This window comes from Dipteris shenzhenensis, chromosome 14 (assembly GCF_047967505.1).
Source record: "Dipteris shenzhenensis isolate YYH24624 ecotype China chromosome 14, Dip_SZ_1.0, whole genome shotgun sequence".
Lineage (NCBI taxonomy): Eukaryota > Viridiplantae > Streptophyta > Polypodiopsida > Gleicheniales > Dipteridaceae > Dipteris > Dipteris shenzhenensis.
Window position 1 is genome coordinate 20169382 of NC_141609.1, and position 13184 is coordinate 20182565.

Sequence of the window (13184 nt, forward strand, 5' to 3'; positions counted from 1 at the left end):
ATTTGGAGCATGATGCATACAAGGCAATGGTTTATGATGCCCTCCAACCTCTTTCGCATCAGAGTCTCATTGATCTGGATTATGCCTGGGATGCTTTTATTGCTCGAATGCAATCAACTCTTCAAGATTATGGCAAATATTATATGAAGACTTTGAAGGACATTGTTGCTCCGGGCCAAAAATACTTGCCAATCTTTGACTGAATTATTTCAAGCCTACATTACAAGAGACAAAATCTGCAAGTATTTGCCGTGCTCTTATGCCTTCTCGAGCACAACTTGCTGCAGCATGTGTTGCTCATTTTTCTAGACAGTTTGGGATTGCAAATCTCCCTTCACAAGAGGTTCTCACAGCACGGCGCCAATTGTTGCAGCATGTCTCTCCCATTATCTCTCCTCCACAGGCTCTCGAGCTAGAAAGTCCTTTCACTGAAAGATAATTATTTAATGCGGTAAAATCCTATGGCAAATGGAAATCTCCAAGATGGGATGATCTCACTGTCGAATTATTTCTTGCATATTGGGATATCCTTATATCAACTGTGCTGTGTATGATCAATTCTACGGATTCCTAGAAAACAAGGCTTGTAAAACTTCTTCCCAAGAAGCAAATATGTGAATCTTTGGCTGATTGGAGGCAATATGGGTTTGTTCCTCACAAGCATATCATAGATAATATTGCAAATGCTAATGTTGGAATAGAATATGCCAAATACACAGAGCATGTTGTTGTATTACTGCAGGTTGACATTGCTAAGGCATTTGACACAATCCAATGGGATTTTATATGCATGCATTTGCAGCATGTTATATATTATCTCTAACGCAGGTCAATCCTTCGAGATCAGCCAGCAATATCTATGGATGAGGACCTCACACCTCTACAGGTTGAGGAGAGGCACTCTTTGCTGCAGCAGCAGGATCAGGCGCGGAAGGAGGGGAAGTGGGCAGTGGTACGAGAGGGACGACTTCTTACAAGCCCCCGTAGGGCACCTGCCCCCTCCCCTACGTAGGGAAGCGGGGTCTCTGAGACTCAGATATCCGAGACCCCGTCCTGCACCATTTGGAACTGTAATGGTACCTTATGGTCAAAACCAGGGAACTTCTCGGAATCCTATACAGGCCACAACAGTCTTTTATACAGAGACACATCAAAGTCCAGAGCACCCTCTTCCAATAGTCAAAGCGTATACATGGGAGTTTGCCTACAGAGATCAAACGAGGGGTACAAGAGGAGTTCGAGGTTCAGGTGGAGTTGCAATGCTTTTCAGATCCACACTTCGGGGGACCATTTCAGTAGAGCAGAGAGATACACATTCCAGATTTCTTTGGATCCGGATTCGACACATGGACAGCTGGGATCTGTTTGTCACAGTTTGCTACTTTCCCCCTGAGACCTCCCACTTTGCCAGAGATATCCGCGGTGATGATGAGACATCCCCATTTGCTGCCCTTTATCAGTCCATCGTTGACTTCTCTAGCCGCGGACAACTCCTTCTAGTTGGGGACTTCAACGCGAGGACAAGGGCCCGTCACGTACCACTTCTTGACTTCAGAGATGATTCCACTCTATTGCCAGATATCGACCTTGAGAAGGCAGGTTGGTGGCTCCATAAAGCAGGCATGCTCATCTTTGCCTAGGAGGGTGATGTGCAGCTGTAAGTGTAATCACAATAAGACCCCTCTCAATCATCCATCCTTCCGATCATCTATACTCAAGACGCCAATAATGTTAGCAGCAATTATTTGAACAAATCACCAAATCAAATCAATTAATCCCAACACAATTATGCGTCACATGAACAATAATCAACCACAGCATCATCGGTATTATCTGGATATCATCCACAATACCTAGTGAGCGAGCATGGAAAATAAGATTAACTAGGCATCCCCAAATAAATTTCACAATAAATTTCACAAAATCGATCCCCTTCCTTGAGTTGAATTAGCTCTATCGCCCTTTGGTTCCATCAACCAAATGTGAGCTTCTTTAAAATCCAAACTTTTGGGCCCCTTCAACTTAATTGAAGTTGATTGTTTGAGGATAGCGATGGCTCCTTCAATATAAGGAACTAGCACCGCATGCTTCCACAATTCATTACAACTGAAGTTCTACTCCATTAAAGCCTCGATGTAGCTTCCTCAATCAGGTGGGACTCTCTGACACCATTTACTCCACTCAATTCCTGAAGTAGCTTCCTCAATCAGGAGGGACTATGTGAGAAGGCATCTTCTTCATACTATCTGTCAGTAGGACCCCAACTGTTTAGCTGACTCACATTCTTCTCTTTTAAGTTCTTTCATGATTTGGCATCCCTACTATTTTCTAGCTCTACCACCACCTTCTTGTGTACTTTCATAACCACTTTGGCCGCTGTGCATATGAGTTGTATTGCAGGGTTGGGGTTGTATTCTTCGTACCTCCCAATCTCCCTCTACCTGCCTATACTACCAAATCTGCTGAACAGGCTTCAATGCTGGAAAAGCTCCCTAGCTGGCACAGAACTGCGACAAAGGGCTGAAAGAGCCACCTCCAGTAATGCAGCTGAACTCGATAGAACTGAACCAATGGTTCCCAAATACACTTTTCAATTGAAAAAACATATTGTCATTTCATGTATGCTCAACAAAAGAGGGAACATGAAGGGAAATGAATGCATGAGAACAAAAAAACCAAACTGCTATAGAAGCTGAATTCAAGTTTACCTTGAAAGTAGGTGTAATGATCCTGTCGACACCAGCATATGTTTGCAGAATTGCAGCAAGGGATGAGCCAAGCCAATTGGATCCATGAAGACTGCTTTCAGCAGGAGTTGTCCCTCTATCTTTATCCAATTCAGCACCATGGTGGTTATTACCTTGAAGCACATCGAGCAGACAATTAAGAGATATTTTGCCCAGTGAATCACCAAGACCTCCCACAGAGACAACTAGGCCAGACAGTACAAAGATCCTGTATTCTGGAAATTTGAGCAAAGGTAGAAGCCTTGGAAATACATCAGCAGGGGCCTGCACAATTCAAATTGCAAATACTTTAAAATTCTCATGTGTCTTTTCATCTTTAAACAATACTGCAAAATCAAAACTCTAAAGAAATATTATCTCTTAAGTTATATTTATATGCCCATCCAGCAGGGCTATTTTGTTATCCAGACCCGAGGGGCCATAAGGAAACCACATATAATTGCTCAGAAAGATTAAGCTATATCTGGAAGGTGGGTGGTAAACAAAAAAATGAATGAGATAAAACACTCATTCTTCAACCTATATCTGGAAGGTGGGTGGGATTTGCCTGTTAAAAAAACGTTTTGACTCAACCTAAGGTCACCCTACATGGCTCCTCCTCAAACGATGACGCTGGGTAACTTAATAGACTCCACATAATGTCTAAAATTTCTTCTCCACCATTTATGCCCAAACATTAATGCTTTTTTTTCTTCCAGAGAAAGTGAGTGAGTTTCTATTAAGCATGACCAAATATATAGACTCAGGATAGAATCCTGTGAAAACCTCATATAAAATCATGCAGAAAAGAGATGAGGCTTTTGTAACCAAGCTGGTGAGTGGAAGTGCCATGAAGGCCCTTTTGGTGAATATGTGAAAAACAAACCATGATCCCACTCTCTCCTGAGGGAGGATTGCCTGACCTCTCCTGCACGTGAGGAGCCTAAATCCTGCCACGATTGTCTATGAGACTATGTATAATATCCTGCCAGATCACTAAAAGGCCTTTGTGTCTCCAAATATGCCATGCAAAAAGACTAGATGCAGCATCTAGCGTAGTGGGCTGAAGAACTACTCTAGCTATGAAAATGGTCTTGTTTGAATCCGCTCGCTCATAGAAGATCTCTGACCTAAATTGTGAGCCAAGCCACAAATCCCCAAGTGATGTCACAAGTGCCACTCCTCATCATGCCGAACACATGTGCAATGCCCAACCAAACCCTTTGACCTCTCCATAACCTCAAATGCAACGTTGAACGGACTCTACCACCATGTTGGAAGAGCCAGAAGATCATGGAGATCTATCTTCAATGTGCTTTTTCAGTAGATGTCCACTGTAGACTTTGAAGCTAGCCTCATTTGGCATTTCAAACTATGTAGTCAAAGAAAAAGAAAAGTATCCTAACGGAGCTGCCACATCAGTCCAATGCGACTCTCTAAGGTCACATGGGAGTAGGCAACAACCACAAAGCCAAAGATGCCAAGGATGACAAGCCAAGGACCTGTCTATCCACCTCAGAACCTATCCAAATACGTGATGATATGAAATGAGATATCTATGAGTAGAGTTTGTGAAAGACAACCTGCAACATTAATGTCATATGGAATGCACCTCTTCCCATGGATCATGTAGGAGAGCATCATGACCTGTGAAATGTCTGTAGAGCTGCCGAGTGACTTTGTAGGCTTGCTGCCGTATCTGAGACCAAGACTACATCTTAACACATAGCAAGCCAGGGACAAGCATCTCTCCTAGTGTCGAACCACATCCACCTACAAATGATGCCTACTCATCAATGTATAGGCCAAAGAGTATAGGGGATAGAGGGCATCCTACTTCATCCTAATGGTGCTATCCTCTGACATACCCTACATCATACGCACTCTACTTGTGACTCTCTCATATAGTACCATGCCTGCCTAAATGACATCGTCTGCAATTCCAAAACCTGAGGCCGTGATATGAGGCAAATGCCTTGCTAAACTCAATGAAGCCACAATAAACTTTCTACTTTCGGTGCCTAGCCCCTGCAATCATAGCTTTGAGGGCAAGATATGATCCCATATGAACCTTGACTGACCTTCTGCATGTGTTTTGCTCACCAAAATGATCTCAAGCAACGATCCTTAGGCATTCGACATCAAGTGACCCACCTTCTAGTCCGATATTATCAATGTCCATAGACTCTCCTGCTTTGTGAATCGGGACAATAGTATTGGCATTCCAAGCTATGGGGAAGCCCTTCAAAAGGCTTCAGTAAATGGTAGGATGGGTGCAAGTAGTTCCCAGCCATAAATCAAGAGTTTTGCTTTGGAGGGCCTCATGATCCTTGGCTTTGCCATTCTGAAGCCTCTTAATTGCTTCCTTGCGTGGTAAAAAGAGTAGAAGTCGTGCGATGGGGTTGTCTGATATATTTAGTAGAGGTTAATTTGGGACATCATATAGCATGTTAGCGTAGTGCTTCCAAAGACAAATACCTTGGATGAGGCATGGTAATTTCTTTCCTGAGAGCTTCATCCGAAATTCTTCGCAATTACGACTATAGAGGATGCTCAGGAGTTCATCATCGTGTTGGACAAGAAACTATTGTTTGTTGCTCCTCACTAAGTGTTGGTACTCCTTGCTTGCATCTTCCTTGTATGGGTGACCTTGCTTAGTCTCATAGTGCCAACATTGCTTAGGCACTTTGCATTCCTCGTCATACCAGCTATTTTGGGGAACAATCCCTCCTTCACTTTCTTTGTCATCCTAATCTTGTATGGAAATGAATGTTGCGCAGCGAGCTTAGCATGAAGGATAGGCCGATTGTCGATGTCCAAAAATTGTGCTAGATAGCTACCATATATGTGATCTAATGAGTGATCGCTCGAGATCATACTAATATGATGTGAAAGGAGTAAGTGGCGGGGGTTGTAAAGTAGGCTCAAGAATGGCCAAGTGGAAGGAAATGTGTGATTGATCAGCTGAGGAGAGCAGAGATCTCTCATCCTTGATAATGACTCTCCCATCTCGATGAACAAACCATTTAGCTTCTGTCCTAGAATCATCGCAAGGATGAAGCATTTAAACTCGAGATGTGAACAGTACGAGGCAGAAGCAAGCCGTATTGAGAACTCAACAACAACGAATGATTACACTAGGGTAGTTGTGGAGTCAAAACCCTAGAATGAACCCTAACAAGGGTTAACATGTGGTGACTAATTCAACCACTAACTGTGGTAGGGGGGGCAAAGATTAAAAGGATAAAAAGTTTCCCTAACCCCTATTACTCTGGTATCGCCTTAGAGATTAGTATTTCTAAGACTCCCTAACCCTATTACATTGGTCACCACCTTAGAGATTAGTATTTCTAACCACGTTGATAAGGGGTCCATAGCCACCTCCTGACATAGGTGGTTGGTATGGTGCATAGTAAGGCTGAGGATAGAAATAAGGGGCACCAATTGAATTGGGTGCGGGAGCTTGGAGAAAAGGGGGAGTCGGAAGTAATGGAGGTGGCATGATAGGAGGAGAAGGTGGCTCAGATGCTCGTGCAAGAGGAGGAGCAAGAGGTACTGGTGCTGGGCTAGAAGTTATTGGTACCGCTCTGTTGACTGCAGCAACTAGAGGTTCCCCCGAAGTATACTCCGGGAGAAGCTTCCTTAATCCTTTGAGGTATCTACACTCAGAGGCATCATGCCCATGGATCTCACAAAATGTACAAAATGAGGTGAGTCTTTTATCACAATGTAGTAATTTGATCACTTTACTATTACACAAGAGGTATAATCCAAGGAAAACAATGAAAAAAGTCGCACAATCTTAGATATGAAGTCTTTTATCTATGGTGTATCAGCCTTAGGTATGTTTAGAATGATTGAACATAAGCTGAAAACAAAAAGTGGGAAGCTGAATAGGTGAACTGAACTGCACTTCAAGAGGGGATTCTTGTGTTTTCTTAGATCTTAGACTTTCTCAATCTACCATAGGATTAGAGGTTGATATATACGATAAACGTGAACAACCTGAATATAGTGGTTTACACATTATAAAAATGTCTCACATTGACTCAAACATTTCTGATTTGGCAAAACATGGAGTCATTTCTTTCCAATTCCATAGATTTTCCCGCCTTTGAATTTCATCTACTTTTGACCCGTCAATACCCTTTCAAGGACTTCGCTAATGTACATTCCTGAATCACACAGACAGGTTGAAAATGCGTGTAGGCTTCTGTCTGTCTTCCCCAACAAAGAGCAAGGCTATTGACAAAAAGAGCAAACAACAAATGGGAAACTTATAACAAAACTTGAATAATAATCAGGCATGAAGTATGGGTTATTAGCTGACATACACCCCAATTGATGCTTTTGTCTTCTGGGACAAGGAACTCCAATTCCTCCTTGTGTGGTATAAACGGTATCAATATTGACTTGTTGTGGAGGATATTCCGAAGAGTTCGTCCAGCCGTGTCTCTAACACGGTTTATCTTTTCTAAAGCCTGCTTGATCAAGCCTCCGACAAGCCTTACAGCAAGGTTAGAATTGAAGAGAAGCTTCTTGCAGCTCTCAATTATGGAGGGTTCTTTTCCATTCTGGTACTCTGTCAAAGCTGCTGGGTTTTCTTTTGTGATTTTGTGTTCATCTGCAGTTACGAATTCAGAATCACAGTCCTGGAACAGTGTCAAACTCCTACACAAAATAACTGTGCACTGCTCAAGGCCCTCTATTGCAGCCTCTCTCACCCAAGATCCAACATCTCCCCTGTTATCAACTGCATAATCATCCAGAGCTCTGAAGAGACACTCCATCACCTGCCCTTTAATTGCAGATATTGGAGGTTCATCGCTTGTCAAAGAGCGAGCCAAGAAATCATTGCCAGCTTCAAACAGGTTCTTGCACACCTCAACTAGCCCTCGAACAGCATTAGCTCGTGTCTCTGCATCTTGCACATCTGGGTTTTCCTGAAAATCAGATTTTGAGACACCTTTTTCAGCATTCGTACAGACAAGTCAACCAAACCAAAACTGCCTTACTTGAATGCTATGACATATGTCTGTCGCCACCAAAAAACAAAGAAAGAATAAGACCTCTAGAAAACAAGCGTTGCACAGAGTAGTTAACACATCCTTCCACAAAGGTGTCAAAAAACTGTGAGGCAAAACACTCAGAGCCAGTGCAGAGCCACGTCTAGCAGCAGGATTCAAATCTGTCCGCAAGATTTGTAAATACTTTGAAGTGACTTGTTCAATGTTCTCAGCACTTGCACATATCAGATATCCCTCAATAAACGCGTGTAATGCTGCAGCAGCACGAACCTGGCAAGAAAATGCACCACATCAACAATGAGCTAATTTGCTCAATCCACTGAATCTGAATTTCCTGTCACACATAATGTATGCTAGTTCAATAGTGGAAACCTGAGCCACACAAGTTTTATATACCATGAATGACAGTTCAAAGATTCTTTCAACATTTGTTTATTAGTAAATGCCATACAAGGCCGCCCATACAGATTTCAGAAAGCATGATATCTTAAATCATCATGGTATTTACATAAAGAGATGGACTATTTACCTGAATTTGACTATTAGGATGCTTCAAATTCTCATTGATGGTGTCCATCATACCCTTCTGAATCTTGGATGACAAGGGTATCTGCACTAAAGCTTCACATTCGATGAGCCTCGAAACAGCAACACGCATGATTTCACCCCCTTTACCTCGATACAAACGTGCTTTTTCTATTGCATGAACAATGCCCGCTAAGGATTTCTCTTTCTCTGCATCAAATGAAACTTCAGAGTGTTGCTTACAAGGTGCCCCAAAAAGGGAAGAAAACAGAGAAGGGGCGGGGGGGGGTTACTCCCGCACCTTCCATTCATCTTCTATAATTATTTTCAGACTGTATTACAACAGTATACTCAATTTGGAAATATAGATATAATTTTATGAAATAGCTCTAGGTCTGAGAAAATATTATTGTTCTCGGCTGCAGAGTAACAGCATAGAGAGGTCATCTCATAATCACAATTCAGTAACTTATACCTTCTGGAAATGTAAAGCCATTATTTCGTAACGACAAAATCAGCTCTGCAATGGCCAGTGTTGCTCCATGGCGAAGATTTAAATCTGTTGCTACAACCCAGGGAAGTAAAGTTTCTAGTACATGCCCTCCAAAATAGATAGGGTCACACTTCACAAGCAATGCAAGCGCCTGTGCAGCAAGTTCTCTCAACCCTCTATCCTGCAAGAAAGTGAAATATTAAAACAACACACCTTAGGACAGTGTGCATAGAAACTGCTTTCTTTGTTACTGAATGTGAACCCTAAATTTTTATAAAATTAAGTATGCCAAGAGTTTTCCTGCGTATGGCTTCCTACAAGGAGCTACCATCTGCTCACCTTCAGATTTATCCCAGATTTACAGAATGCATTTCATAGAAAACATTAAATCTAACACAGACAGCACTACAATAGATGACTCCCAGCATGAACCCCAAAGCTCACCAAATGTAGAATCCACTCCCTATAAGTCATTCTGGAATCTGCAGTCAGGTAATTGCGAGACACCTTATTAGATTTCCAACAGCTTAGTGGTTGATAATTAGAAGACTAAGTCAATCTCCCAAACTTGAACTCCCAATGTCAGAGAAGCATCAACAGGTATCTGAGCATCCCAGATAATGGTTAATGGAATTGCGCACACAATAGTCAATGCAGGTAAGAAAGAAAATAACAATGGATTGGGTAGGAAAAAAGTAATGCCAAAGAGAGGGGGAGAGATCTGAGCCACTATCAATACATGGCCTAGGAGAAAAAAGTTATTTATTTGCAGCTAAATATCATCAAGAGTGCATAGACTATCTCTTAGTAAAGACAATTTGACTATGGGCCAAACTATATACTAAAAAGTAAATGGACATATAGACTAAAGACAACTGCATGGTGAAAGGACAACTGTATCATGTTATCTGTTGAAACCTATAGAGCTAATACTAGTACTGGACTTAACTCGCAGCCCCTAAGCTATATCTAGGCAATGGAAAAGCACCTGGCATTGGGCGGTCCTCATCCACATATACCAGAACTCCCTCCTGGTGTCTCCAATGTAAACATCAACTCATGCACGGTGGAAGAGTAAAACTTAATCCAAAGAATCTGATTGGGAGGTCCCATCAGACGTACCTCACTTGGTGAAGCCAAAAAAGATCATAGATGCATGGGGTTCTAAATATTCACATACATATTATGGCTTACAAAGGGAAAATGATGCTTGAGTTTATCCAAGGTCATTAGCCATTGAGCATCAGGATGCAATACTTGATTTCACATTGACTACTTAGCCATTGGCACAGTTCAGGGATGCCTTTTTGTGACCTGCTTGATTTCTGATTGGAAGCACATACTCTAATGGAATGGTCGGGATACCCTTGCTGGTAACTCTTTGCGTGCAGAGAGTTTACATTGGTCAAAGGTATTTGCTCTTCTGTTGGCCATGCAAAAGCCTAGGGTTCAACCTGTTACATTGATACATGGTTTGTTTGTAGATACCCTAGCCCACATCTTGTAACATAAACCGATGGGTATATACTCAATGTAAAAAACTACACAAGGGATGAAAATCTCTAGCAGACATAAGAATCCTGCACATTCAGGTCCAGGAAATACAGGGCATTGTACACAGCCCAAGCAAATCAGTAGGTTTATTTGTTCATATCATTGCAATCCCACAATAAGGACAGATACCCCAAGCAAATCCATCAGCTCAGTATCACAGTGGACCAGTACTAGGACATTGCACAAGATAAAAGGGCCAAAAAACCTGAGGTGCAGGTTTACAGACACGTGCAAAGATACACACTGGCGAGCGCAATTCCTTCTTCACTTCCCTCTGGTAATCAGACCCCTTCAGTTCTCAGGAGCAGAGAACTTTGTAATTCATACATCTTGAAAGGGGGCCACTTTATAAGCTGAATAAATGGATATTATTTTGAATTCCCTTTCGTTCTCAGGACCACAACGACCACAAGAATCATAAGGCAACCAAAATCTCAGGAGACCTGCTGCAACTCTAAGGTTGACAATCTTCTCTCAAGCACAATGACCGACCAAAGTGCCAAAGCTCATTAAGCTTTCTGCAAAAAAATTGCTCACTCTGAATCACTGAGTAAAGAACACAGATGAACAGTCCAAAATAAGATGACAGCCTTACCCATGTGCAATAGGAGTTTCATCCTGTAGCTCTTTCTTCCTGGGGTTTTTACGATGTTTCTGAACTTGCTTGCGACCGACTCTACGGCAATCTTTCTTTGACTGTCTGCATGCTAGGGATTTGGATTACTGTGCATACTCGTCAAATAATGCCATCTTTTGGTGTCTTAGTTGCATGTGTCCTTTCTTGGGACTACCTTTTGTAATATAAATACAAATATAATTCACAAAAAAAAAGTGTGTGTGCGCGTGCGTGTGTGCGTGAGTGTATCAAAAGAACATTTATCATAAGTTTTAGGAACTTTACGTACTCGAAATTGAAACACTATGTACCTAACAACCATGATCTACACCCCGAGATGTCAAAAAGGTGCTCATGGCTTCAGCCAATAATAAGTACAAGAAAGGGACAAGAGGGCATCCCTAACAAACTGATCTGAAAATCTGAAACCTCTCTCCTCTAACCCCGCTAATAAGCACCTGGCTGTGGGCTGATTCGTACAAAGAGGAAACCCTCTGATCCAAGCATCTGAAAAACCAAAACACAGCAGGGTATCCACCAAGAAACATAGTCTACTTAGTCATAAGGTTTCTCAAAATCCAAGAGTAGGATGACCAAACCCTGGCCACTATGCATAGCCCACTCCAAAGCCTCCCAAAAGGAAAATATATTATTGAAGATGCTTCGGTCGTGCACAAAGCCAATCTGCGCATCGTGAATAAGATATGGGAAAAAGGGCAACAGCTGCAACCATTGCCAAGGTCTTCTACACAATGCCCAAGAGAGTGATGGGCCTCATTGGGTAACCAACTTTCTGCTGCCCCCTCGGGCATAGCACTAGAATCCCAAGAACTTGGCAAAACTGAGGTGATCTTATCACCAATCATGTCCCAAAAAGTAATGAAGAAAGAGGGCGTCAGCCCATCTGAACCAGTGCATTTTTCCCTTTTGAAGGACAAGAGCAGTCCTGGACTCTAGATTGGTGGAAGGTGCATCAAGTAGAATCCTTATATCTGGCTTCACCAATCCTAGGATAACCTACCAAACCCTCTGCATACCATCATCTCTCGCAGAGTGTCATCTACAATAAGCAAGGAGGCATAAAAATCTGAAGCAATACGCATGACAGCATCGAGAACTCACCGTAAAACCCTATCATAGTTAATCAACTGAGAAACACTTTCTCTACCCTATCTAGTGCCAAGCGTAGAGAAAAAGAGTTTACTGACACTCCCTCCCATCTAAATCCAAATGGACTCTCGTGCATGAAAGGCATACTCAGATCTTTGATCCAAAAGTAGTTGTTATTGATCCCTTGCTACAACAAGGTGTTCCTGACCCAAAAAATTTGCAGGCCGCTTCTACTCTTCCCACTATGGGCTGCTAACAATTGACGTATACCAACCTCCCGTCACAAAATCTCATGTCTCTTGGTACTTGCGATGGAGTAATAAAAATCACAAATACTAGAGAGGGATCACGCATACGAGGCTCAAAGATCATCAAAAGTGACCCAAAGTGGGACCCCTCGGCAATGCAAATACTGCTAATGCCCAATCGTCAACATAAAATCTGTCAATCCATGCAGGGATAGGCAGTTGATATCACCTATTCGACCAAGAAATAGGAGCAAGGAAGGCAAAGAATGAAAGTATCACCTGTCCAAGTGTCTCTACCACTAAACTGAAAGAGGAAAGCATCCCACGCAGCTCTCTCAAGAGAGTGAAGGCCACTCTCGCTTTCCCCTTTTTTATTGAGAGTAACTCCACCATATTGAAGTCCCCCCAATAATCCAAAAATTTGCAATGGGAGCCCAAAAAAGCAATTCTTGCAAAACAGGACATGTGCTCCCCTATATTATTGGGAGCGTAAAATTTGAGAAGGCCAATCTTATACAAATCACAAGTAAATTCCAATGTGCTCTAGAGGGTGTGTCCAACCACTAGGGGGAGAAAAGAATCTAAAACCAAAATACAAGTTCCTTTCCTACTATTAAAAGTAGGAGACCAAAAAGTGTGACCTGTAATGAATTTACTTGACTTTCTATAGTCTCCAGCATCCAACTTGTGTCCTTCGGTAAGATGAATGTCAATAGGCCTCCTAGTAACACCTGGATGAAGTTGACTACAAATCAGCTGCCTTCGGGGGCGGTGATAAGGAACACCGTCAAGTCCCTGAATGTTCCAATTAATGATACTCCTATTCCCTTAATCAAGATGCATGAGGAATTGAAGGAGAAGGGATCTACTCGACAGGGGGCACAA

General features: G+C 42.3%; 1 protein-coding gene across 2 annotated transcripts in view; it reads right to left on the reverse strand.

The window, feature by feature from the left end:
• TTN1 (ARM repeat superfamily protein) overlaps positions 1–13184 on the reverse strand; it is a 105556-nt gene that overhangs the window by 14725 nt on the left and 77647 nt on the right. For both annotated transcript variants that reach the window (XM_087384775.1, XM_087384774.1), the window contains 5 exons: positions 8754–8952; positions 8283–8488; positions 7796–8023; positions 7061–7669; positions 2709–3011 (listed from right to left, as the gene is read on the reverse strand). In XM_087384775.1, coding sequence (XP_087240901.1) covers positions 2709–3011; positions 7061–7669; positions 7796–8023; positions 8283–8488; positions 8754–8952 — 1545 coding nt within the window. The remainder of the gene's footprint in view (positions 1–2708; positions 3012–7060; positions 7670–7795; positions 8024–8282; positions 8489–8753; positions 8953–13184) is intronic.